Below are 26,847 nucleotides of genomic sequence, written 5' to 3'. Positions count from 1 at the left end.
CCAGCTACAGCCGGGTCTGAACGTTCACCTTCTAGGTATGGCCGGCGTGCCAGGGATCCTTTTTAAAGTCACTAATAGTCCTACTGAGAGCAGCTTCCTCCATAAATCCGTGCAGATGCCCAGCTTTGCCAGGAGGTTGGCAGCATGAGCTGCTCTTTTGTTAATCCACAGATGGCCTGGCTTTGAGCAAGCTCCTGGCTGCGTGGGGGCGGAGAGACAGGGGCTGAGCTCCTGCCTTGAGTGCCAGTGCAAATCTGCTCATGTGCTGGGAGTTGCTGACCCCAGTATATACTATAATACATTAAAACAATGGGAGTTGGTGGATAACGACACAGATACACTCTCTCTCCGGGGTTTCCTTTTTTTTACGCGGTAACCCTACCTCTGCCCTTCCAGATATCTGCCTTTCTTTCTTCCAGTGGCAGGACCCTCCACTAGTCCAGGGGGTCCCTCCTACCACAAACAAGTGCCAGCATCAAGGCCCCTCGCCCACAGCCCACAATTGGCATCCCTCAGTGCCCCACACCTCATCCTTCCACTGCCCTTTCTCCCCTCTCCCAGCACTGGGCAGGGGCATCCTTGGCACCAGGCTAAGGGGGGCTGCCCTTACCAACCTCTCTCTCAGGGACTGTCTTGCCTTTTTCAGCTCTCCCTCAGCAGACTCCAGTCTTGGGGTTCCCCTCCCTGCATCATGAAGACCTAGGGACCCACAACTCTGCCACCAGCCATCAAGTTGGCAAATTACAGAAAAACAGCAGAGGGTTTCCATCATTTTATGTGCTCTAAAACTCAAACTAAGTGTTCTAAGATGTGAATGGCTTCTCTGACTGCTGGAAAATCTGCCTCCTGGGGATGCAGAGTAGAACTATTGATCTAAATTTGGGCTCATTTGACCAAGGGACTCCCGAGTTACAGGGTGCTCCCCAAGTCTATTTCCTTCTGTTTTGTTGAACAGCAAGGCTCTAAATACACCTGGATGCATCACAGACAGACTGAATTGAGATCAATGGTTGTGAACTCCCCCCACTGTCAGTTAACATAACTGAGGATAAGTCAAATACAACCTTGTTCAACAAAAGGAGTTTTGCAACAGACGACTGTAGGGTGCTACAATTTGTAAAGTATGGGTGCCAGCAATTTGATTTTGACAGAAATGCAATATGTCTTGGGAGCAGTGCCCTATTAAGGAGGGAACTGAGGGAGTTGAAGGCCCACAAGAATTCAGACAGTTTTTTTTCCAGAGACATTTTGGAGGGCATATATCCTCAATATACACTGATTCCATGTGCCCTGTAGTTCCACACTGGTCTCTTCAGGGCTCATTTACATATTGAATGTAATAATGTTGTTATTTTGAACTCTAGTGTTTGAATTCTTCAGTGAACTGTCATGTGGGGTGAGAACAAAAGGAGGACCAAAGATAAGATTCACGGATACGTGCAAAACCGCCATGAAAAAATTCAACTTTGATCTAAACTCCTGGGAATCTACACCATCAGATCGAAATACCTGGCAATGATTGCTGTGACAGGGCACATCATTCTTCAACAGCATATGTGCAAGCCATGCAAAAGAACTTTGTCTTAGAAGGAAAAACTCTCAGACTTGAGATTTCAGAAATAGACTGATATGGGGTTATTGCAAGCGACCATGCTCATCCAATATTGGATAGATAAACCATGAGAGAAGCTGCAGACTCAAACACTGCCCATAGATCCTCTCCGCCGCTGCTAACCACCATTTCTTGAGACAAAAGGGGGACATAAAAAAAAGTGTGTAGTGTAGGCCCATCAAAAATTCTCAGCTCTGGGCCCAGTAGGCCCTTAATCCAGTCCTGCTTGGAAGCAGGGTTGAAAATCAGGCATGTGAATGATTCATGGGCAGTCAGAGGAGTGGAGAAATTTGAGGGAGAGTGATGTGGGGTGAGGAGATTCTGGGAAGGGAGATAAGTGGGAGTGGGAACGGAGGAGAGAAAGACTGGGGGTTCAGGTGAGGAAAACTTAGCAGCATCCAGCTCTTCCAGTGCACCCCCAGACTCCTGCACTAAATTATTCCATATGAGACATCTGATTATTATTATTATTATTATTATTATTATTATCAGCAACGATATGAGCTGAGATGAAGAACTAAACAAATCCAAACACACAAAGACACCTTTGGAGATGTCTCACTAAGCCAGGCTCAGCCTGTGTTGAATATCTGGCCATGCAGTTTTCCAACACGCCAAGGGGCACTGAGCCCAGGATTGTCGATGATGGTGATGATGATGGATGCATCAATGAAGACGACATTATAGAAAATAGAGAACATTATTTATTGCTGTTAAAAGACGGGTCACCCGTCATGGAGCAGAGAGACAACACAAATCTTAATGCTTTATTCCAACCACAGGGCTTTTTTAGATGAGGCGCCAGGGATTCTGCTGGGAATCATGTGCGTTGTAGTAGGTTACCCATCCATATTTGTTCAGAGTCTGGGGACAAGTTATTTTTTTGGATAGTCGCAGCACATGCAGCTCTTATCGAAGATGAGGCCAGTTGCACAAACTACCGAGTAAGTCCTGCCTCCAGTACACAGGTAGAATCTTCTATTATTTTGGGGGTCTGCATAGGTGGTGTCCTGTCTCCCAGCACAAAAGTTATCATCCTCCCCATTTGAGGGAACAGCTGGAGGGGTAGTTGGACTGACATCTAGAGAAGCTGTGACGCTGGTTGTAGGGCAGTCTGGCACAAGTGGTTCTAAAATGAATTAGCAATACACTAAGATATGCAGCTGCAGGCAGATTCCACCTACTCATGCACTCTTGTGTGCTTGTCTGTTTTTCTGGACCCTACACGTCATGACTTCTAATGACTTCACTTGTTCATCACCTGGAAGTGAACCTAGAACCTCCTGCACTAAGAGCTTGATCCTGTATAACTCGAGCTAAAGGACAAAACCCTACAGGTAAAAGCTGTAGCAGATTTACACCCTCTGCCAATCAAGCACAGAGTGGGCATGGTTCACACACACTTACAAGTGTGATTCAGAGATGTGGTAGACCTATAACCCTGGTTCTGGATTAATGACTATGATGTGGCCTTGATGAAGTCATGTGACAATTCAGTGTCTCAATTTCCCAGTCTGTAAATCAGGGCAACTAAATTTTTCATCTGCCTCACATATATCTTGGGGGGATTTAATATCCCACAATGCTCTTCCCAAATGCAAAGCGCTATGTAATGGCTCAGCATAACTGAGACCTCCCACATGGAAAAACTCTGAACTTTGCTTCATCAGTATTTTTCTAGAGGAAAACGGGGAGAGATCACTCAGTGCTTTGAACTTGGCCTGTTAAACCCAGGGCTGTGAGTTGAACCCTTGAGGGGGCCATTTAGGGATCTGGGACAAATAGATTATTTAAAAAAAAAAAAAAGGGGGATCATGCATGGTCCTGCCAAGAGGGCAGGGGACTGGACTCAATGACCTCCCAAAGCCTCTTCCAGTTCCATGAAATGTGTATCTCCATGTTGATAGATATGACCAGCATTTGCATTTTCATAGACGTGCAAAGGGAAATGGGGGATCCAGGTAAATCACTCAGTGCTTATGTTCTAATAATCACTTGTACTGATGACTGACTAGTCCTTGTTCTAGGCCAATACAGAAAGGGGAATTTCACACTAACAGAGTGAGGAACATGTGCTGAATTTTCTAATTATATAGGCCAGCAACAATAATCAGCCCTGTCTTACCGTTAGTTTCAAGGAGTCTCTTCAGCTCACTTATAAGAGAATAGTTTCCTTCTTTGCAAAAAGAGCCCAGGAAGTCATCCAAGTCAATAGTCCACACCATGGCACCTCCAAAATTCTTCTCCTTCAAGTATTTCACCTATCCAAAAAAATCATACAACTATCGGAAACATTTCCATGCTGCTTAAGAGTTCCTTCAAGGATTTCAGCCATGGATTGCTGAACTCCTAAGCAGTAAAGTGTCCCAGCTCAAAAACAAATGCTTTGGGAAATAGTCCCATCAAAGTCATCATGGCTTTACGCAACGTGAATGAGGCTGAAAATAAATCACTTCATGGAAACTCCAAAATGGAAAGCACTGAAACCAAGTGCTCCCTGATCACAGGAGCAGAGCACAAGTGAAGCTCACTTTAAAATGTTAAAAATCTCACCTTGTGTTTATAGCTGCACTGGTTGTCAAATCCAACCCATTCATTCACCCAAACTGCATAGGGGACTTTCTGGTCATCAATCCAGTGCACCTGAGCAGACTTTAGGAATGTGCAGATCTGCGAAAACAGCATGGTGTGAACACATAGTGGACCTCCTTCAGGTGGCAGAAGGTGAAGTCTGTGGTCTACAACTTGTCCTTCATTTAGTCTGCGTTCTGGCAGCCTAAGCGGTCAGTGATTACTTTGGTAGTGCAGCATACCTTGCCTTAACGTCTTCTTGCTGCCTGTCAGTCACACGGCTGAGGGGACAAGTTGTGGTCCTACTCTGATCCCCCAGAATATCCCCTATAGGTTCTGCAGCAGCAGGCAATAACTTAGAGCAGTCGTACATTAAGTTGCATCATGGACTGAACTAGCCTTGGGGGAACTGGGGAGAAGATGGGGTCATAAAGGTGGTGCAGTACAGCCACTTTCCTCCCCCCACCTCCTGTTCAGAACCCGAGCTCAATGGAACATTTCCAGACCTGACGAGGAAGCCCAATAATGCTCCAGCAGTGCAACACTGGTGCAAGTGGGAAGAGAATTCATCCAGTGCACAGAACAAAAGAGATACTTACACAAGAGAGAGAAACTCACAAACAAAGCTCAGTAAAAACAAAACATACCATCTAAAATTCATAAAAGTACATACCATACACAACAGTAAATTTGGGGCAGATTCTCACCAGCTACAAACAGGCACAGATCCACTGAAATAAGCGGGTCCGAATCCCTGTTAAACTAAGGCCCCGCTACCTTGCCAGCTGTTTAAACTCATCCTTAAAGGGAGCCTACAGCCCCTTTGCACTGCCAGATGAAGATAAGTCACAGGTCAATGAAAGTAGCTCACCTTACACCAGCTCAGGATCTGGGCCACAAAAGTCTACTTTTCTCACCTCATAATAAGCCAAGAATCCAGCTTCCCGTGTGTAAGGGCCAGAAGACCCAGCCCCAGATGCTGGGGCACCAACAGATGTGTCACTGCTGCTGAGCCGAAAGGTCCGCCCGTAGGTGGGGAATCCCATTAGGAGCTTCTCAGCAGGGACGCCATTACTATGCCAGTACTCCATGGCGTATTTCTGCAGAAACCCACATGGAAAAACCTGTTTATCCCCAGTGCCTGTTGGGCTCAGTGCCCTCTTGGGAAAATAGCCAGGTGTTTGCCATGCATTCCCTTACACTGTTGAGGTACTTGGAGTCACTCTTGTCCATGGAGCCTTCATAGAGTGGGCTGTTGTGCCCTGTGACGAGATCCCAACCTCCATGGAAGCCATAGGTCATCACACTGATGAAATCAAGATGCCTAGTTTAAATGAAATGAAAAGAACCAAACAGAAAATCCCAGTTAAGAGCACAATTTCCTGACGGACAAAGGAGTCAGCAGACAATACATCATCCTCTCACTTCGACCTAACAGTATACACAAGACATTATGGGCTGCCTGAATCTCTATTGACCCACTCCTCTTACTGTAATTTATGCCTATGAAAAAGGCTTGTCACTGCTACAGTGATGATTTGGCAGCATTTTGCACTCTCCTATTTTTCACAGGTGCTAGCCATGAGGCATGGGACAAGGAAGCAGAGAACTAGACCAACAACATAGCAAACTCAGTGTGAAAACCAGTCCACTTACTTCCCTATCTCAGCAATTTCATATCCAGCGTCAATAGTTCCTTTCCCAGCAGATACTGCTGCAGTAATCAGAAGCCTTGGGAGTCCAGTGCTTGCAGCCTCAGCTTTAAAGGCTTCCAGCATTTCCTGAAAGTGGAAATGAGAGCACTGGTGGTTAGTGATTCTCGTTAAAAAGCCATTTGTGTTCAGCTCTGACTCCCTAGAAACATCCCAGCAGCCTGATCTCTTCCATGAACTCCTCAAGATCTTCACAGTGTTCCTTCCATGTCTCACTGTCCCAGCATCTTTACAAGGTGGAAGAATATCTTAGACCAGGTCTGATACCATACTTTCAGGATAGTTGGATTCAAGGAGCTCAAAGGGAACTAAGATCATGCAGTGTCAATGTAAGCACTGTCTGTGCCCAGCTCGGTGTTTCTGATCTGCCTCACTCCAGCTGACACCAAGAACAACTATGATTGTCTGTTGGATACTTACCCGAATCAAGATGGTGAAACGATATTTGTCCTCGGGGGGGCTTCCTCTAGAACCTGGGTATTCAAAATCCAGGTCGATCCCGTCAAACCCAAATTTACGGAGGTACACGACCACCGAGTCAATGAACATTTTACGATTAGTTGGTGAGGAAACCATTTCTGTGAATCTGAAACAAGATATTCTGAGACAACTTGGTCAAGGGTGTTTTTGTTTTGGTTGAGTTTTTTGGGTTTTTTTGCATCAGCATATACAACTGCAGACTTGTGCAGTTCCTCTTGTATAAAAGTAATTGTCTTAGTGCTAAACAGTCTAATTACCACCCACTAACTTCCTTGACTCACCTCCCTTTTTGTCATTAGCAATGCGTACCCCATAATCCACTAATGATAAGTTATCACCGAACTTGAGAGTAAGCTCACCTATGTATTTACGATGGGTCTGCCCACATCTTATTCCTCCTTCTCCAACTTCCCACACCTAAATTCATCCAATCCTATTCTCTACCATTATTATGTGTTCTCTGATCCCACCATCATATTCTCTGCTTCAGAGCACCTTTTGTTACTTTCCTACTCATCATCAAAAACAACAAGAAGTCCTGTGGCACCTTATAGGCTAACAGATATTTTGGAGCATAAGCTTTCATCTTTGCCCACGAAAGCTTATGTTCCAAAATATCTGTTAGTCTATAAGGTGCCACAGGACTTCTTGTTGTTTTAGAAGATACAGACTAACAAGGCTACCTCTCTGATACTACTCATTATCTTCACCAATGGCTTGATCTACCATCCAATGAAGTTAGTGGAATAGCTCCCACTGCATTAGGGCCTATTCTCATTATCATCATTTCAATACCATCTTCTCTTTAATGCTCCCACTGTCCACTTGTGATTTCCAGCCACAGCAATATCCACCTTAATTTCTCATAACCAACCCATAATCCACTCTCACCAATCATCTTCCACTCATATCATGAATGTCTAATCTCCATGCTACTAATGACATTTTCATAATTAATCATCATTCTTCTCCCTCTTTCCTCAACTCTTCCCCTTCTTCTCCAGTACCTACAGCATCATCAACACCCAATTCTTGAGCTGCCCACTTACTCCCTCAGTTTACATCTGGTCATTCACATCATTATCATGGGCCCAACCCTATCCCCAGGAAAGTTAATAATAAAGCTCCTATTGACCCCAAAGAAGCACCAAGACCTCAGCATCCTCTTCACCATCTTTGTCATTAAGTCAAAGGAAAGGTTCTCACTTCTTCATGTCAAATTTCCACCCTCCAATAGCCAGGCTAGTGACAAGTTTGTCATTCCTGTGACACAAAGAATGGAAAAGTCAGTGAGCAGCCATCACTTTGTTGTGTTTCAGACTTGACTCAGTTGTGAACTCTGTAAATTTAGTACAATGCTTTCCTTGCATCCTTTTGGGTTTAAATTATATTTTTGTAAAAAACATTACACTTGAACTGGACTTCTGTGTCCTACCCTGTTCTAGCCATGAGTCACCTAAAGCATCCAAAGCATGCTAATCTAAAAAGGGACTTTAAAAAGAAGAATCAACCCTTTGGAATTGATCATGCAACCTTGTCTTATGCTGGTGCACATTTGAATAGGTAGTTTCACTGAAATCAATGAAACTACTTGTGTGAGTAATGTCCCATGAGAGGTGTGGAACGTAGCCCTTAACGAAAGAATTGCTGCTAGATATTGCTTCAACTATTCCTTATCTGTTATGAAGAAATTATTTTTTCCTCCATCTTTTTTCATCACAGATTGAAAAAAATATCAGTGTCAAGAGGCAAGAGGTATTTTTATAACAAAATTTGTATTACGGTGGGGTGTTTTTGTTCGCTTGTTTTTCACTCTCGTCCACTGGAAAGTGCTGACCTTTTCTTTAATGCTTGAAATTCCGGGAAGAGTCTGTCTTCGTCATTCCATTCATAGGGGATGATCTTATTTTGATCCATCGTTGCAAAGGCGTAGATCAAGTGGGTGCACAGATGTGGGTCCACATTGTTTGGGAAGTACTTGGCAGGTTCTGGCCTGTATTGAGACCAATTAGTGAAGTAACATACAAGTCTGTAGGCCGAGCCTGGCAGAAGAAAAGCAAATCACAGATATTAAGAAGGAAACAGCTGTTTGTTTCTTGAGAGTGACGTGAGGTGTTAGTGAGAGTGGAATCAGACATGTGATTCTCTTTTCACCAATGTTGTTGCAGATCCAACGTAAATCCATTGATATCAATGGAGCAACACTGGAGTAACAAGAGGAAAATCTGGGCTTTTCTTGAACATCTTTTGATTGTGCCAATAAATTCACACCAAGGACTGATGCATCTAACAGTCACTTTCTGCTCACAAATTCTGCATCTGTAATATTTTCTGTATCTGCACATACAGCTACAAGTCATAACTTACTAAAACTCCTTCCCGCCATGGGTTCCTGATGACAAATGCATCAGTAAACTTTGCTTTCTGGACATCACCACGGTCAGGGTTTTCCCCTTCATCCAACCACAGCTCAGAGAAACACATTTAGTCCATTATGTTAACATTTTGTTACATCAACAGAATAATCTTGCTTAGCCAACTGAGAATTACTCTGCAGAGCTGTGATGGCAATAGCCCCCACTATAGCTTTGCACCCATCTTTTTACATGTTTCAGTCTTCTTGTCCTGTCCCACTGCCCCAGGACCTTGTATGACCATGGGTCATCACCACTCTCCCAGGACTCTGGATGATCATGACTCATCACCTAACAGCAGATGGGACTTTGATCTTCTCTTGATGGGGCCTCTTTCTCTTTCTTAGATGGGTACTTTTGCAGGGCTCAGCTCCTATTATTTTCTGGCTGTCCAGGTGCTGCTTGCAGCTGATTGTCCAAACAAGCTGGCTTCCAGGACTGACTCCATTATGTACAGACCCACATTCACACTTTCCTCATTCACACAAAGGAATGCTTACTTCAGAGAAAGCAATTTCTTTTTCAAAGGAACAGCCAGGAGTTCTTAAAGACTTGTATCGATCAACAATTTCTTACAAACTTATAATATTCAATATGGACCCAGCACCTGCTAAAAAAACACATCTTACAGAAAGTTATAGGGCTTAAAACCACTGATGACTCACAGTTACAGAACTTACACCTGCATTGTACTGGACTGAGCAGAGGCTTTATACCACAAGTGCCTAGTAAGATTTTCAAAAACTCCAGAGCACCCAACTTCCAAGGAGGCAGACAGCTCTCTACATCTCTGGCACTGGCTTAAATACTTTTAAAAATCTGGCTCAGCATTTCTTGGCAGCTAAGCCCCAAATTACAAAGGGAGCCAGTATTCCAGATTCCTAACACTTGCTTCAGCATGGTTTTCTTCCTTGCCAGATCATAGCAGCCAATTTGAACTGAAAGGACACGTTTCATCCCCATAAGCTACATACATGTATTCCTCTCTCTATTACAGGTGTGTGTGGCTAGTAACATAGAAAAATGACACCATTTTTATGTTAGGTTGGGGTGAATTTTTGTAGTGGGGCCACTGGATAAAAACCATATAGTTTGGGCTGTTATAACTACCTGAAGTTTGCCCCATGTGGGAACACCAGGTTATTTTAAAACACCCCCTACTCCATCAAGACCATGTAGAACTTCCTCATCTTTTGCCAATCCTAAAGTCTATATTCATGGCCTGGTCTTCCTCTTGCACTGGTGTAAATCAGGAGTAACACCTTTCAAAGTAATGTAGTTGCACTATTGTGAGAAGAATCATGAGTGTTTGGCAAAAATTCTCATGAATGTCCGTGACAATTTTGCCTGTAATAGAAATGGGTGAAAACCGAGCAGGGTTTTGAGGATTTGATCCGTTGTTCTTATTCATATTATCAGCCCCCGCACACCCAAACAAGGAAACAGATATTCTTACCCAGCTGCAACTGCACAAGAAGGGCCAAGCCTGCAAACCAAATGAAAATGCATTAGAAAAAATGTCAATCTGATAATTTTTACTTTTCAGACCCATCCATTTAGGGTGAAATTCATTCCTGTCTGGAGAGGTCAGCACCATTTAAACCCCCGTTTGTGCCCCCACCTTTCTGTATAACCTTCTGCACTTGGCTGAATCTTACCCACTAAGGGTAAGTTAGCCAAAATCTATTAAAGCACAGTCTATGCTACCATGTTCCCCTGGAGGATGCAGCTGTTCCATATAGTCATAAAGCCAGACAGGGCCATTCGAACCTCTAATCCAGCCTGCTGCATAAGACAACATTACAAAGACTACATATCTGTTTTAGTCTCATCTGCATCTTTCAGTTTCTAGGCAAGGACTCCCCATGCTGTAATGGTTAAAGTGTCACAGGGAAGGGATCATATTTACTCACCACTCCATAAAAGCATCTTCCCCATCTCAGCTTCAGGTGTTGGTTTCAGGAAGTAACTATAAATAAATTTTTAAAAAAAAAATTTGCATAGGAAGCATGAGACCAGCAATGGAGGTTGCAGGGTGGAGAGGGTCCCAGGCAGCAGCCAGTGCTCCATTCAACTCTGCTCAATATAAGTCTAGGTAAGTTATGAAATTGTTACCCCCATTGTTGGAGGTGAATGGGATATAATGAGTAAAATCTTAGAATGTGGTCCTAGAGGGGACAAGTCTGAAACAGGAAAGACGAAATATTAGTGCTCTGTTAACAGTAGTATAAAACTTGTGGGAATAACTGCAGGATCTATACACACTTAGAAACAAGTGCATCATGTGCAGTCATGAGATGCATACACGGACTTTCTTAATGCACTTGGCAAAATACCTTTTGTAAACCAAGCCTATAAAAGAAACCGTGCCTTTGAAGTGACCTTTCCAGAGCCTCTAACTCAGACCCAATGCCACAACGCATAAAACAAAACAAAGCTGAAATGAAACGAACCCCTCCTTGACGAGCCTCGCATATAACCACTGACCTGGCCAATTCCTGCAGCACTATGTGGGGCAGCTGTCTGCTTCTTCCTGCTGCCTGCATCTGCTTATACACGTACAAGAAGGTTGTTTGTTCCCAGCCAAATACACGCACCGAGCTCCTATTTGTTAACTCGTCACTTCCTGAATGTTTTTCCTTCTGCATCCAGTGCTCAAAGAATATTTTGAGGCCACAACCACAACAGCATTGCACCATCAAAAGGCATTTTGAAGAACTTGTTCTAAACCAGCCACCAGCTCAGGGAAGAGCAGCAGTTTCAATTAACATTACCTTACTCAATGGCCCAATCATTCCTCCACAGCTTTTACGTTACATAAGGCAGCTTGTCAGGTGTCACAGACTATGGTGAAATGTACCATGGCACCATTATTTTGTAATTTGGCCAGGCATTAATTACTATTATCACAGCAACTGAAGTCTTAACTCATTGTTTAGGCACATTGGAAGAGACAGTTTCTGACCTGGAAACCACAGTATAAAAAGACAAGACAGAGACAGAGTGACAGACTGGAAATGTATGGCTCAGTGCTTGCTCTCATATCTTGCTGGTTACGTGCCCCACTGTTATCTGCCATTTTGTAAAGTTCTCACCCAGTGGACCTCATTTACACTCATGTAACCTCAATAACATGTTGAGCCACATCCTGAGCTGGCGTAAGCTGACTTTGCTCCACTGAAGTCAATGGAGCAGAGTGTATTTACACCCACATGTCATTTGTCCCAAATTTTAGTTAAATGGGTTTATATAGCAGATCATCATAAATCTCTCTTTCCACTTTACCATTCTCCAGGGAGGATCTGGGATAAAACAACGCTTCTGCCAAGACTCCTCCTCTAGAGCCAACTCTGAGACTGTCTAACTAGTGGAGGCAAAAGACACCAGACTCCCACTCTCTAGCTACAGCTACATGAATGGCTTTTCCAGGCTTTTGTTGGTAAAAACCTGAACATCTACACACAAAATGTGCTTTGTTGACAGTTTGTCAACAAAACCCGGCACATCCACCAGCAGCGTCACACCTCTCCCCATTCAGGCATAACACCTGTCTCAACAGTATTCGGTCAACAAAACAGCTGTGTAGACGCTTCGGGGCCCTTTTGTTGACAGACAGGGCTTCTGGTCCACTGGGCAGCTCTCTTTGCTGAACTTCCGATCAGCCATGCTGTCAAGAGAGGGCCAAGCAGTCTGGCTAGTCTCTGTCAACAGAGCAGATTGGTCTTTTGATCTGCTTTTGTGTGTAGAAGCAATCTGCCAACAGAAGTTTTGCCAGGATATCCCGTCCAACAGCGACTTCTGTCGACAGAGGCTTCTCGTGTAGACGTAGCCTCTGTGGGTATGTCTACGCTACAAAGTTATTCCAAAACAGTTTATTCTGGAGTTATTATTCCAAAATAAAATATTCTGGACCAACGCATCCACACTACAGGGAAGCCTCAAAATAAGCAAAACTTATTCCGAAATAGAGTGTCCACATCCAATAGAGCCTATTTCAGATTGGAGCCCCTGGAAGCAATGCTTTGCTTCCAGGGGCTCTAATCTGAAATAATAGGTCTACACAGCAGCTTTATACTGGAATAAATTATTCTGGAATATTTTATTTTGAAATGGGCCCTATTTTCTGTCTACACAGCCACTATTCTGAAATATCTATTTTAGAATAGGCGCTATTCCTCATAGAATGAGGTTTACAGAATTTGAAACAAGCCACCCGCTATTTCAAAACAGCAGGTTTGCTGTGTAGGCACACACAAAGTTTATTCTGGAATAGCAGCTGTCATTCTGAAATAACTTGGCTGTGTAGACACACCCTGCTGCAATAGTGGAAGTGGAATACACAAGTGGAATACCCACACAGACCAGGAACCCACCATTCCAGAACCACCTGTGACATGACTGCCTGGTTCCTTTGCTCAGATCCAGCCTCCAAAGGAAGAAAGGCAATGGGAGGTCTTTAAAGAAAATACACCCATTTTTACCTTCCGAAGACTGGACCATTGGAGTTATGTCTGATATTTTTTCAGCCCTGGGTCCACCCTCAGTTATACACAACACACCAGCCCCATCAAACTGTGATTTCCCTCTGTTTTGGTTTCATTAAGAACAGCAGAAGTAATGGGACAAAAGAGATGCTGCTCCCTAGAAGGCTGGTGTTCCATAAACAGCCACCCAAAGGAATGGAAGAACCTAATGTGATCAGCTTGCACAGGCAGGGTCATGTCCAGGTGATCATGTTCCGTGAACTGGTTGGAAAAGCAGAGGCACCAACTGCTAAGATGCCCTACTGTTAGAGTCCTTTCAGGGGATTAGAAATACTGTAAACTCGAGTCTGAGGCATAGGGACAGCATAAGAACTGAACAGAACAGAGTATATCACTTTCCTTCTGAGGAGGCCTACCAAGAGCCCCTCCAGACAAGAGGCTGGATTCTTTGCTCCTTTACGCCTATTTTACTACTGCACCACTCCTATTATCCTTAGTGTTGAGATTTTACTTAGTAAAGCCACTCATTGTCAGTGAGAGAAGAATTAGGGCAAGCAGTGCCTTTTATGTCTGTTTGAAAACTAGTGTCTTCATGAAAGGGAAAGATAGGCTTTGAGCTACGCACATTAATTGAGTGACATTAACTATAACAATTTGTCCTCCCAACATATATTCTGTTGTGACTTAGGGTCATAGGGACCTTTGTTATCTTTCAGTCATCTGATGCTGAAAGGGGCACCCTGGGATATTGTAATACCCATTATCAGGTATAGATTGTGTTCAGCTGCACCAGTGGCTGCAAGGTTGTGCTGTACACAACAATCACAGCTTCCCATTGTCCACATTTCTCCAAGCAGGGGAGACCACTCCATGATGATGTCTTGCGTACTCTTCACCAGGAGGGGAGAGAAGTAAATCCCAACATAAGGACTAGGTTGACCCAGAAGATAGGGCACTGGACTGTGTATCACGAGATCTTGGTCGTGCTTTCAGCTCTGGCGCTAATTTGCTACGTCACCTTTGCAAGTCACTTCCACTCTCTCTGCAACAGATTCTCATTCTGTAAAATGGGTACAAGGCTATTCACCTTTCTTTGAGACTGAGAAAAGAAGATTCTTCCATATGAGACATCTATTAATTGTTATTGTACTATTAGAAGTGATATAAGTGGAGATGGAGAACTAAGCAAATCCTAACCACAGAAATACGCCCTAGGAAATGTCTTACTCAGCCTGTGTTGAATAAATGGCCCGTGCAGCTGTGTGATGCCTTAGCAGAAAAGACACTATAAAAATACAGAATATTATTTATTGCTGTTACAAGCAGGATCACCAAACACACAGCAGACAGACAACACACACAATAATGCCTTATTATGACCCCTTAGCTTTTCTTGACAAGGCCCGAGAGATGCTGCCACCGGGGATAATTCAAATTGCTGTACGTTACTCATCGATATTTATTCCGAGCCAAGGAATGGATTAATAGTTTGGATAGTTACAGCATTTGCAGCTGTCATCAAAGACAAGGCCAGCTGCACAACTGAAGTGGTAACTCCCGCCTGCAGCACACACGTGGAATTGTTTATTATCTTTGGGATCAGCATAGGTACCATCTTGTTTTCCAGCACAAAAGTTATCATCTACCCCGTCAGTTGGGGGGATAACTGGAGAGGTAGTTGTAGTTGTAATTGGAGGGTCTGTTGTAGGGAAATCTGGAGGGCAGTCTGCCACAACTGGACCTAAAGTGAATAATTAGGAATATATTAACATATGTGGCTGCAGGCAGATTTCATCTACACATGTACTCTTGAATGCCTATCAATGTGTCCATACTCATGTCTTGTAACAATTGCTATATTGTTCATCACCTGGGACTGAACCTGGAACCTCCTGTACTAAGATCATGGTCCTGTACAACTTGAGCTAAACTCCAAAACCCTGCAGGTAAAAGCTGTAGCAAATAAACATCCTCTTCCAATGAGGCACAGAGTGGCCACAGCTCATATACATTGCCAAAAATGTTTCAGAGACATGGCAGACTTCTAATCCTGGCTCTGGATTAACAACCACAATGAAGTCACGCAACGATTCAGTGACTCGAATTCCCCATTTGTAAAACAAGGCCAGTAATATTTTTCATTTGCCTTTTGGATTTACTAGCTCACAAAGCTCTTCCAAAATGCAAAGTGCTGTCTAATGGCTCAGCGCAGACGCCACAAACGGCAAACCTGTGAACTCTGTCTCATCGGTAGCTTTCTAAAGTTCACATTTACCACATAACCAGCACTTGCATTTTCCCAGATGTGCAGATGAAAACAAGGAATCCAGGTAAATCAAACAGAGCTTATGTTCTGCTAATCACTTGCACTGACAACTAGTCCTTGTTCTGGGCCAATACAGGGAGGGGAGTTTCACATTAACAGGGTGAGGAGCAGGTACTCGGCTTTCTAATTATATAGGCCTGAAATACTAACCAGCACCGTCTCACCATTAGTTTCGAGGAGTCTCTTCAGCTCACTAATGAGAGGATATTTTCCTTCATAGCAGAAAGAGCCCAGAAAGTCATCCAAGTCCATAGCCCACACCATGGCACCTCCAAAATTCTTCTCCTTCAAGTATTTCACCTATCCAAAAAATCATACAACTATCGGTAACATTTCCACGCTGCTTAAGAGTTCCTTCCAGGATTTCAAAACGTGCTGAAGCCAGTAACTGGTTAGCCAGCCATGGATTGTTGAATTGATAGGCAGTAGAGCGTCCCAGCTCAAAAATAAATGCTTTGGGAAACAGCCCCATCGAATTCACTTTGGCTTTATGCTGTGTGAATGACACTGAAAATACATCATTTTATAAAGACTCCAAAATGGATGGAATGAGGCCAAGTGTTCCCTGATCGTGGGAGCAGAGAGTAAGTGAAGCTCACTTTAAAATATTAAAGATCTCACCTTGTGTTTATAGCTGCACAGGTTGTCGTATCCAACCCATTCGTTCCCCTGAACAGCATAGGGGACTTTCTGGTCATCAATCCAGAGCACCTGAGCAGACTGTAGGAATGTGCAGATCTGCAAAACCAGCACAGTGTGAATACACTGTGGACCTCATTCAGGAGTCAGAAGGTGATGTCCATGGAGTATATCTCGTCCCTCTTTTGGTCTGCAATCCAGCAGCTTAAATGGTCACCTAGGAGCTACTCTGGTGGTGCAGAGTTGGTGAACCTTGCTTTAGCATCTCCTGGCAGCCTGTCAGTCACACAGCTGAGAGGACCAAATGTGAATTCGCATCATGGATTGAACTAGCCGCGGGAATGGGGGAGAAGATAGGGACATGAAGGTGGTGTGGTACGGCCACCTCTGCCTTACTTCCCCATTACTACCCGAGATGCATGGAACTTTTCCCGACCTGAAGATCTGGCCCATTTGTGTATTGGTAGCACAACAGATGTGTAAGTGGGAAGAGAATTCATCCAGTGCACAAGAAGAGAGAGATGCATAGACAGGAGAGAGAAGCTCAGCAACCAACCCCAGTAACATATCTAAAATCCACAAAACAAAATATATTTAAAATTCATAAAAGGTCATTCCATAAAATACTAATTATGGGCCAGATCCTCAGCCACTGCTAACCGGAATAGATTCACTGAAATCAATGGGTCTGAGTCTCATTTATACAAAGGACTCTCTACCTCATCAGCTGTGTAAAGTCATCCTTAAAGTGAGCCTATGGCTCTTTTTCACTGCCAGATGGAGGTAAAGGTGTCATTGGGTGAGAATCATTGCCAACGGAATTATATCTGTTTACACCAGCTATGGATCCAGGCCCCAACAACTTAATTTTCTCCAGCTTCTCACCTCATAATAAGCCCAGAATCCAGCTTCCCGTGTGTAAGGGCCAGAAGACCCAGCCCCAGATGCTGGGGCACCAACAGATGTGTCACTGCTGCTGAGCTGAAAGGTCCGTCCGTAGGTGGGGAATCCGATCAGTAGCTTCTCAGCAGGGACGCCATTACTATGCCAGTACTCCATAGCGTATTTCTGCAGAAACCCACATGGAAAAACCTGTTTATCCCCAGTGCCCGTTGCGCTCAGTGCCCTCTTGGGAAAATAAACAGGATGTTTTCTGGGTGTTCCCTTACACAGTTGAAGAACTTGAAGTCACCCTTGTCAGCAGAGCCTTCATAAAGCGGGCTGTTGTGCCCTGTGAAGGAATCCCAACCTCCATGGAAATCGTAGGTCATCACGCTGATGAAATCAAGAAGCCTGGTTTAAATGAAATGAAACAAACAAAAAAGAAACGATCCTGTTAGAAATTTGATTTCTGGATGGACAAACAAGTCAGCAGACTACGTCATCCTCCCATGTTGACCTATAGGAATTCGGGGGGGGGGGGGGGGGGGGGGTGGTCTCACTCTCCATTACCCCACACCTCATGTGGTCATTTATGCCAATGCACAGTGAATGTAACTGCTACCATTGTGATTTGGTAACTTTTTGTGTACGTCTATTTTGCAACGGTACTAAAGATGATGCAAGGAGGAAGGCAGCAGAGAACCAGACTGTAGTGGGGCAGATGTCCCACTCCTGCTGGAAAGGGGTAGAAGCAGGCTGGAGGGAGCCTGTGTAGTGCCCCAGCCAGTTAGCAAAGGGCTCCCAGGGGAGCCCATCTGATGGCGGCTTGCTGGGGCAGCTCTGTACGTAAGGAGTGGCATAGCAGAGCAGATTCAGTTGGGCCTGATTAGAGAAGGTGTAGGACCAACTCCTAGCAGGAGAGGGAGCACATTGGATAGAGCAGTGCTGTGCCAGCTCAGGGGAGGTAGAGAGATGCTCCACTCTGACACCTGATAGACTGCTGACCTTGATAATAGGGACAAGAGGGTGCAAGGACCACAGGAGAAGTGACCCAGGGAACAAGAGGTGGTAGATGGGGGAGAGATGGAGGGCAGGACAAGGCTGCCATCAGAGGGGACCTGGGGTGGGCCTGGGTCCCTCCCCTTCCTCCTTGCACTGCATCTAGCCACCTGGACTTTACAGGTACGGGGACAGACTGAAGCTGCAACTGGCCTCAGTGTATGGAGGTAGGACTGCTGAGACCCCCGGAAGGTGGTAAGGGGATGTTAGTGGGCACTGCCTAACAAGGATGCCCATTGTTGCTCTGAGCCATCTCTACCATCTCGTCTGGACCCGCAGTGCTCCCAGGATCCCTGCTGATATGTCAGCTAATTCCCTGGGTGACCAGCAGAAGGTGCAGTGAAAGTGAGTCACACCCTGTGACACAGACATGGCAAGCACAGTATAAGAACCAGTCCACTTACTTCCCTATCTCAGCAATTTCATATCCAGCGTCAATAGTTCCTTTCCCAGCAGATACTGCTGCAGTAATCAGAAGCCTTGGGAGTCCAGTGCTTGCAGCCTCAGCTTTAAAGGCTTCCAGCATTTCCTGAAAGTGGAAATGAGAGCACTGGTGGTTAGTGATTCTCGTTAAAAAGCCATTTGTGTTCAGCTCTGACTCCCTAGAAACATCCCAGCAGCCTGATCTCTTCCATGAACTCCTCAAGATCTTCACAGTGTTCCTTCCAGGTCTCACTGTCCCAGCATCTTTACAAGGTGAAAGAATATCTTAGACCAGGTCTGATACCATACTTCTAGGATAGTTGGATTCAAGGAGCTCAAAGGGAGCTAAGATCGTGCAGTGTCAATGTAAGCACTGTCTGTGCCCAGCTCGGTGTTTCTGATCTGCCTCACTCCAGCTGACATCAAGAACAACTGTGATTGTCTATTGGATACTTACCCGAATCAAGATGGTGAAGCGATATTTGTCCTCGGGGGGGCTTCCTCTAGAACCTGGGTATTCAAAGTCCAGGTCGATCCCGTCAAACCCAAATTTACGGAGGTACACGACCACTGAGTCAATGAAAGTTTTACGATTGGCTGCTGAGGAAACCATTTCTGTGAATCTGGAAGAAGGTTGCTCTTAGACATCATGGTCCTGGGCTTTTGTTTTTGTTTTGCATCAACATGTACAACTGCAGACTTGTTCAGTTTCTTCTTTAAAAAAGCAATTCTCTTAGTGCACAACAGGCTCATTAAAACCCACTTCAATTAATCACCCCCCTTTTCATCATTAGCAATGTGTACCTCCTAATCTGTGAATAATAAACTCTGGACACCAAACTCAAAAGCATGAAGATCTCGTATGTATCACTGGTCTGCCCACACCTTTATCCTCCTTCATCCACTTGCAACTATCCTCACCAAAATTCATCCCATCCTGTTCTCTACTACCATCGTGTTCTGTGGTCCCACCATCACATTCTCAGCTCTGTCTCTTTACTCACAGCACAGTTAATTGCTTTCCTGATCATTAGCTTCATTAGCGGCGTGATCCACCATCCGAAGAAATCAATGGAATGGTTCCCATTGTTTGACAACCTAGCTTCATCATCTCATTATCATTGCAATACCATTTTCTGTTTAATGCTCCCATTATCTGCTTGGGATTTCCAAAATATGCAATGTCCTCCTTAACTTTTCATGACCATCCTGTAGCCATTCTCACCAATCACCTTCCACTCATAACATGAATGTCTAATCATAGCTTTACTAACTATAATCATAATTAATCACCATTCTCTTCTCTTCAGTCCTTCCCCATTTTCACCTGCACCCAAAACACCATCAATACCCACTTTTCAGCTGCCCAGGCACTACAACAAATTACATCTGGTCTTTCGCACCATCATCATGGGCCTAATCATATCCCAAGGGAAGTCAGTAGTAAAGTTCCCACGGACCCCACAGGAGCAGCGAAAGGCTCTGTGTTGTCAAAATCTGAGCATCATCCTCCCCATCTTTGCTGCTGAGTCAAGTGATCAGTTCTCACTTCTGTGTGCCAAAGTTCCACCCACCGATAGCCAGGCTAGTGACAAGTTTGTCATTCCTGCAACACAAACAAAGGAGAAGGAAGGTCAATAAGCAGCCATCATTTCCTTGTGTTTTGAGACTTGGCTCAGCAGGGAACATTTCACTTATCATCATATGCACCAACTCTGTGGGGGGTCTGGAGCTGAGGCACCCTCAGGAAAAAGTTAGTTGGTGTGGAGCCCCCACAGGTGCCAAGCTCCCCCTTCTGTCCCTCTCCCCATATGCTCCTTGCATGCAGGCCACCATGCGGACCAACTCCTCCCCATCCTTCCCAGTGCTTCTGGAGCTCCATGTATAACTCTGGGGTGGGGGGCAGGGGAGAAGCAGGGGTGGGTGCAGGCAGGGAAGGGAATTTGGGAAGGAGTGGAATGGGAATGGGGGGCAGAGACAAGGCATGAAGAGGCATGGTGGGGCAGGGCTTATAGGAAGGGATGGAGTGAAGGTGGAGCATGGGCGGCAATCAGGACCCCGAGTTGGAGGGGAAGTTGGCACATATGATTATTATTTTTCATTTAAGAAAATATATAATCATTCATTTGGTTCTGTACAAACCCAATGCAAGAAACAGACCCTGCCTCTAAGAGCCTACAGTCTGAACAGACAAGACACACATATGGTAAGAAAAAAAAATGTTATTAACCCCATTCTGCAGATGGGAAAAGTGAGGCTCAAAGAAAAAACACGTCTGGAAGAGCTGGGGTTTCAACCTCGATCTCCCCAGTTTCTGGGCAAAGCCTAGCCACACCCTTCCTCAGCTTCTTTTTGGTTTGAACTGCATTTTTGTAAAAAAGAAAAAAAATCATATTACACTTGAATTAGACTGCTGTGTCAGATCCTGTTCCAGCCACAAGTAACCTAAAACATCCAAAATGTATTAATCTGAAAAGGGGTCTGAATACAATAGACTTTTTAGGACTTGATCATGGGACCCTGACTCATGCTGGTGCATCTCACATGAGTAATTCTGCCGAAATCAGTAGAATGACTCATGTGAGTGAAAGCCCATGAAGGTTGAGGAATGGAGCCCTTAACAAAAGCATTGCTGCTAGGTAACTGGAAACCATTCCTTTTCTGCACTAAAGAAATGCCTTCTTGTTTCTCTGCTAACTTTCCTCATCACCGGGGTAAAAGTAACATTAACATTTCTTACAAGTACTGTCCTATTGCAACCCAGGTCCCTGCCAGCTCTTTACATAGCTACCTGCTGGCTTTTTCTGCAACTCAGCCAGCTCTTGCCAGAGCTGCACACCAGGGTGCACACATTTCCTTTCACCTCTCATGACTGATAGAAAAATCTGCATGTCTCTGGAGAACAAGAAGTATTTTTAAAGCAAAATTTGCTTTTTGTTTGTTTTAAATCCTGCACTTTGCAAACAGCTGACCTTTCCTTCAGTGCTTGAAATTCCGGGAAGAGTCTGTCTTCATCATTCCATTCATAGGGAGCAATCTTATTTTGATTCATTGTTGCAAAGGCATAGATCAAGTGGGTGCACAGATGTGGGTCCACATTGTCTGGGAAGTACTTGGCAGGTACTGGCCTGTACTGAGACCAATTAGTGAAGTAACACACAAGTTTGTAGGCAGAGCCTGGCAGGAGAAGAGCAAATCACAGATACTAAGAAGGAAACATTTGGTTTTTTTGTTTAGTTTTTTTCTTGAGGGTGATGTCAGGTGTTTTTGAAAGTGGAATCAGACATGTGATTCACTTTTCACCAATGATCTTGCAGATCCAGGAGACATCCAGTGATATCAATGGAGCAACACTGGGGTAACAAGAAGAAATTGTAGCCTCTTCTTGCATATCTGCTGATTGTACAAGTAGATAATGCTGTGCCTGAGTGTGAATGTGGATTTCATTTTTTCACTCACAGGTTGAAACTCTCTAATCTGGCACCCTGGGGACTTGACCAGTGCCGGATGAATTTTCCAAATCATGGGAGGTCAGCGCTGTCTAGCAGCATTACTAACACTTCCACTGCTTACTGGGCTCTTAGAAGATATTTAGGAGTAAATTAGAGCTAAAGAACAGCACAGAAGTGTTCCAGAGCCAAGACTGGGGGCTGTAAACTTTACGGGATCATGGGAAATCTGGTCACACCCATGATAAGTGGTCATCCGGGTAACTAAACTCATGCCGGATTATGGATGTTGCCAGACAAGAGAGTTCCAGACTAGAGAGGTTCAACCCGTAATATGACCCTGGTAAGTATATTTTCTGCATCTGCATTTGTAGCTACAAATCAGTCACAATACCCACCACAGGTTCCTGATGACAAATATGTCAGTAAACCGTTTTCGAGATACCACCAAGCTAGGGGCATTCCCTTACAACAGACCCCAGCTCAAAGATGCACATTTGGCTCATTATATTAACATCATGTTATGTCAACAGAATAATCATGCTTAGTTAGAAAGGAAGGCCCAGGGCTGCCAGTCAGCAATAGAGAAAAGAGAACTGGTTATATTGCTCCCTGATCTCATTTCATACTGAGCTGCACAAAAGATGCATGCCTATTCTTCAGGTCCCAGATGATTTGCTACAGTGAGCAAAAGGGTGTGGGATCCAATGAAGAGAGACATTAACAAATATTCAAGAGGGACCGTGGCCATCAGATCCTCAACTACTGTGAATCATAACTACTCTGAAAGAGAGCTACCCCGACTGACACCAGCTGCAGGTCTGGCTGACAGTTCTTTCTAACAGTAGTGTCATTTCATCCATTCCTTGTGCACAGAAAGAGAGGCTAAGGTGCTCTTACCCAGCTGCAACTGCAGCAGAATGGCCAAACCTGCAAAAGAGACAGAGAATGCATTGAAGATAAATTTGACTAGAGCCCTTCCATGCTTAAATCAGTCCCAGAGTAATTAAAAACTATTCTGTGTACATTGTTATGGGGACACCTGCTAGTACAAGTTCTAGCCCAGTGGTTCCCAACCTGGGGTCCATGGACCCCAGGAGTCCACAAAAAAAAGAAAAGAGAAATAAAAATGATCAAAGAGAACAAGTTTTAAATAAAATGCAAACTTACATCTATAATTTTTAAATGAAATAGTTTCCAATAGAGTTCTGAATCGCTGTCTGAAAATCTATACTGTGGTCTCCTTTTTCATTGAATGCAGTGGACATAGCAGGTAGAACTGGCTTTGATGGGGGTCCACAAATGGTTTGGAGGGTGGTGATTGGGGGCCTGAGCTAGTGACAAGGTTGGGAACCACAGCTCTAGAACGCACCGTCCCTGAGAGAAAGGCTGTTGCCTCCTTCACCAACCGTCCAGGGAAGTTACATTCTGACTTAACCAGTAAAGGCAGAGAGAAAGAGTCACTCACCAACCCACAGCAGCACCTTTGCCATCTTCCCTTCCAAGTGAATGTCTCCCGGCAAGGGACCCTGGAGGTGCTTTATGTGGCAGAGGCAAATCCTTATCAGTGTGGAACCCACACACCTGCAGGCAGCCAGGAGAAAGAGCCCCCCAACCGCAAACAAAATACATTGACAGAAAAGGTCATTTATTCAAGGGCATCGACACCTTCAATGCCAAGGCTGGGGATAGGGAAGGGAACTAGATCCCTTCCCGTTTCATTTATCTAAGGGAGTGGAGAGCGTCATCTGAAAGTACAATTCCCAATTCCCTCTGGGTGTAACCCCCTCATCCCCCAGGCACAATGGAGCCCCCAAGAGGAACCCAGCTGTTAGCACACAAAGTATTATTGGTCAGATGTGGTGCTGAAGGTGAGGATGAAATCCCACCACCCAGGGGGGCTTGGCAAAGGAGTCATACCCCTCTTTGCACATCCCTAATTCCAGGTCTTGGCTGCCCACAGCCTCAGGTGGCCCCAGGCTGACAAGATACCAGAACAGCAACTAGGGCTCAGAGTGCAGCCAATCCTTGTCCACACCCGTTTCCCCGCACTGGGATGTCTGTGCCAGACATGGCGGCCAAAGGCAGCACAGAGACCGCTGCACTGGCCCTGTGGCATAGGAGAATACTCCTGCTCTGGGATAATCCTGCACTGGCCAGCTAGGACAGGCTTTCGGCTCATAGAATGCTTGGATCTCGGAAAGTTTGAATCTACAACCACTGACATGAGCAGGAATACACCTGTGAAAATCAATGCTGGTGCAGCAGGGCACTGGCTCAGTCTCCAGGTGCCTATTTCTCCATTTCATGTCACTTGTTTCTCTATTGACACCTAGCTCAGACAGGGGAATCCCAGCCCCATTGACAACTGTAGCACAATTCCCCACCTGCATTGCAACCCAAGTAGCTAGCTTGCATCAAGGGTCTGTCTTGCATCTTGGCTTTCTAGCTTGCTTGGCTAGGAAGCAGATGTAACTGCCAACAGGCAGACTCCAACCTGGGAGCTCTGGAGTGTAGTGTTTGAGCCTCTACAGTTGAGCTAAAAGGCGCCTGGCTCTCAGCTTAGGCTGTGGAGGAAACTCCTCTTTTCTCTCTGTAAGTGGTCAAGATGCCACTACATGGGACAGTGAACCACACACAGGTGTGTTGCTTACACAGTGACTTGCACCAGTTCAGAGCTGTTGCCCTCCTCAGAGCCCTTTATCCTGCTAGGACCCAGGCCAAATTGACAACACATGACAGTGAGGGCTAGCACAAGGGGGTAAATACAGGGTGTGCCAGGAGAGGGTCCCTGATAGGCCCCAAGCACGCTGGGTGCAAAAAACCAACACCATTAACCTTCAGAAAGTGACAAATGACCTGCAGATAGGCTAACGGCAAAAGTAAGTCAAGGCTGTTGAATGGCTACCCCTCGCTGCTTGCATAACAAGCTGGGAGAGCTATACTATGCATATCTAGAATATTCTCCTCCATTGCCTGCACCTCAGCCTGTTCCTAGGCTGCAGCTCAGCCTTTTCAGCACTTCAAACAAAAAGTACTCAGCTGAGTTGAGCTGCCACGACAGAGTGCTCTTGCTGGTACTGGGCACTCTCTCTCGTTCCTCTGACACCCTAGCTGTGTGGCAGGCATGTTTCTCTCCTCTCTCTCACCAATTTTTCCTCTTCTTATCAAGGCCTTTCAGCTCAACCAATCTCCCTTGATACAAGAGTTACGTGCAGGAAATGTTTCTCTATCGACCAATGCCCTTTATTTGTGAGTGAGGCTGGCAATCCTGTAAACACGTTTTGCATATTAGGATCAGCTATGCTGTTTTTCACCCCTTTGGCCTCAAGAATTTCTTTGGCCATCTGTTCAGTCAGTACACAGAGGGCCACTCTTGGGGATACTGGTAAGTTTTAGAAAACTAAGCCTTGAGCTCCGACATGCTCATTACACTGCCAAAGGCGTTTTCAAGAATTCTGAAGTCCTAACATAGTCTCCCATGCTTGATTTGGCACTGGTTCCTAGGGCTACCCACAGTGCTAGAGGGTACAACTAACTCAAGACCATACTTTGCACTCATATGTCTAAATGAAATGTTTTTACCACATCAATTACAGGAAGCAATGGGCTTAAATTGCAACCAGGAAGATTTAGATTGGACATTAGGAAAAAATTCCTAATGGTCAGAGTGGTAATAGGCTGGCTAACTTAGGGAGGAGAACAGTAAATTACTCACAAACACGCAGACGTGGAGGAAGGGTAAGAACTTGAATGCAGGCCTGTGCTGTTTTGAAGCACTATGAGAAGCTCGCACAGCTGGGTACTGGCCAGTTCCCTCTCAAGGAAAGCAAATGACCTTCCTGCAACAATCACCATTGTCTTTATTTCCCCACCTAGGAAATGCTGGAAGTCTTTACAGCAGAGGCTCAAACACCAGATGCTGGAGGCTGTTGATCACAGTGGCTGTGTTGCTGACAAAGGGACTACTGATACTGCATATGAAATAGCTGAGACAGGGAAGTAGCATGATTCTGTTCTGGGACCCACACAAGGAGTCCCACTGAAGTTCCATGCTGACTATTCCTTCTAATACTGACAGCCCCTGGGTACTTACAAACTGAGGGTTTAATAATTTATCCCAGTATTTTTCCAGGGATCAAGTGTAAACTTACTATAATTCCCCTGGTCCTCTAGATGAATCATTTTCACTTACTTGTTTCATTACAATAGAATAATAGAACACGAAACCTGGAAAAGACCTCAAGAGGTCAAGTCCAGACCCCTCCCCTACCAGCAGGACAAAGCGCCATCTGTGCCATCCCTGCTAGATATTTATCTTATCTGTTCTTAAGTATCTCCAAAGACGGATATTCTACAACCCCTAGGTAATTTATTCCAGTCTATATACCAATATGAGGAGCAGAAAGTACTCATAATGCTAGCAAATAAATCCAACTATGACAGTTGGCATCATAGAGACTTGGTGGGATAATACACGACTGGAATATTGGCATAGAAAGGTACAGCTTGCTCAGGAAGGGTAGGCAGGGATAAAAAGGAAGGAGGTGTTGCCTGACATATTAAAAATGTATACACTTGGCCTGAGGTTGAGTTGGACATAGGAGACAGACTTATCAAGAATCTCTGGGTAAGCATAAATTGGGTGAAAAACAAGGGTGATGTCATGGTGGGGATCAACTACAGACCACCTACCCTGGAAGGGAAGTTGAATAAGGTGCATTTTTTGTTTTTGTTTATTTTAAACAGCTGATTTCCTTTGTAGAGTACATTGACATGTACACACAAAGTCCAGC

The 26,847-nt window shown here is 44.8% G+C and overlaps 2 protein-coding genes across 2 annotated transcripts; both read right to left on the bottom strand.

The window, feature by feature from the left end:
• Positions 1 to 2,330: 2,330 nt before the first annotated feature.
• LOC142001757 (acidic mammalian chitinase-like) lies at positions 2,331 to 11,362 on the bottom strand. The gene is made up of 12 exons (XM_074977296.1): positions 11,277 to 11,362; positions 10,703 to 10,758; positions 10,246 to 10,275; positions 8,213 to 8,417; positions 7,582 to 7,638; positions 6,316 to 6,481; positions 5,840 to 5,964; positions 5,384 to 5,507; positions 5,101 to 5,283; positions 4,166 to 4,282; positions 3,738 to 3,873; positions 2,331 to 2,741 (listed from the first exon to the last, which is right to left on the bottom strand). Exons 1-12 carry the CDS (start codon positions 11,333 to 11,335, stop codon positions 2,488 to 2,490), a joined length of 1,512 nt encoding a protein of 503 aa, XP_074833397.1. The 5' UTR covers positions 11,336 to 11,362; the 3' UTR covers positions 2,331 to 2,487.
• A 3,266-nt stretch (positions 11,363 to 14,628) lies between these two features.
• Positions 14,629 to 23,544, bottom strand: LOC142001830 (acidic mammalian chitinase-like). The gene is made up of 11 exons (XM_074977428.1): positions 23,520 to 23,544; positions 22,952 to 22,981; positions 21,575 to 21,779; positions 20,152 to 20,208; positions 19,060 to 19,225; positions 18,584 to 18,708; positions 17,408 to 17,531; positions 17,124 to 17,306; positions 16,221 to 16,337; positions 15,764 to 15,899; positions 14,629 to 15,014 (listed from the first exon to the last, which is right to left on the bottom strand). The coding sequence occupies exons 1-11, from the start codon at positions 23,542 to 23,544 to the stop codon at positions 14,755 to 14,757; spliced, it is 1,428 nt and encodes a 475-aa protein (XP_074833529.1). The 3' UTR covers positions 14,629 to 14,754.
• Positions 23,545 to 26,847: the final 3,303 nt, after the last annotated feature.

The sequence above is a fragment of the Carettochelys insculpta genome, chromosome 26 (assembly GCF_033958435.1).
Source record: "Carettochelys insculpta isolate YL-2023 chromosome 26, ASM3395843v1, whole genome shotgun sequence".
Classification (NCBI taxonomy): Eukaryota; Metazoa; Chordata; order Testudines; family Carettochelyidae; genus Carettochelys; species Carettochelys insculpta.
The sequence above is the reverse complement of the archived record's forward strand: the minus strand, read 5'-3'. Positions and strand labels throughout refer to the sequence as shown.

What these genes read in the sequence shown, in the direction of transcription:
- LOC142001757 (XM_074977296.1), bottom strand. Translation starts at nt 11,335, where the DNA reads ATGCAGGCAGCAGGAAGAAGCAGACAGCTGCCCCACATAGTGCTGCAG. An exon ending in GTGCTGCAGGAATTGGCCAG is followed by an intron (nt 10,759 to 11,276) that starts GTCAGTGGTTAT and finishes ATTTATTTATAG; the next exon opens with TTACTTCCTGAAACCAACAC. An exon ending in TCTTGTGCAGTTGCAGCTGG is followed by an intron (nt 8,418 to 10,245) that starts GTAAGAATATCT and finishes TTCTTCTGCCAG; the next exon opens with GCTCGGCCTACAGACTTGTA.
- LOC142001830 (XM_074977428.1), bottom strand. Translation starts at nt 23,544, where the DNA reads ATGGCAAAGGTGCTGCTGTGGGTTG. An exon ending in GAAATTGCTGAGATAGGGAA is followed by an intron (nt 17,532 to 18,583) that starts GTAAGTGGACTG and finishes CATTTAAACCAG; the next exon opens with GCTTCTTGATTTCATCAGCG. An exon ending in TGTGCAGCTATAAACACAAG is followed by an intron (nt 15,900 to 16,220) that starts GTGAGATCTTTA and finishes TTTTTTGGATAG; the next exon opens with GTGAAATACTTGAAGGAGAA.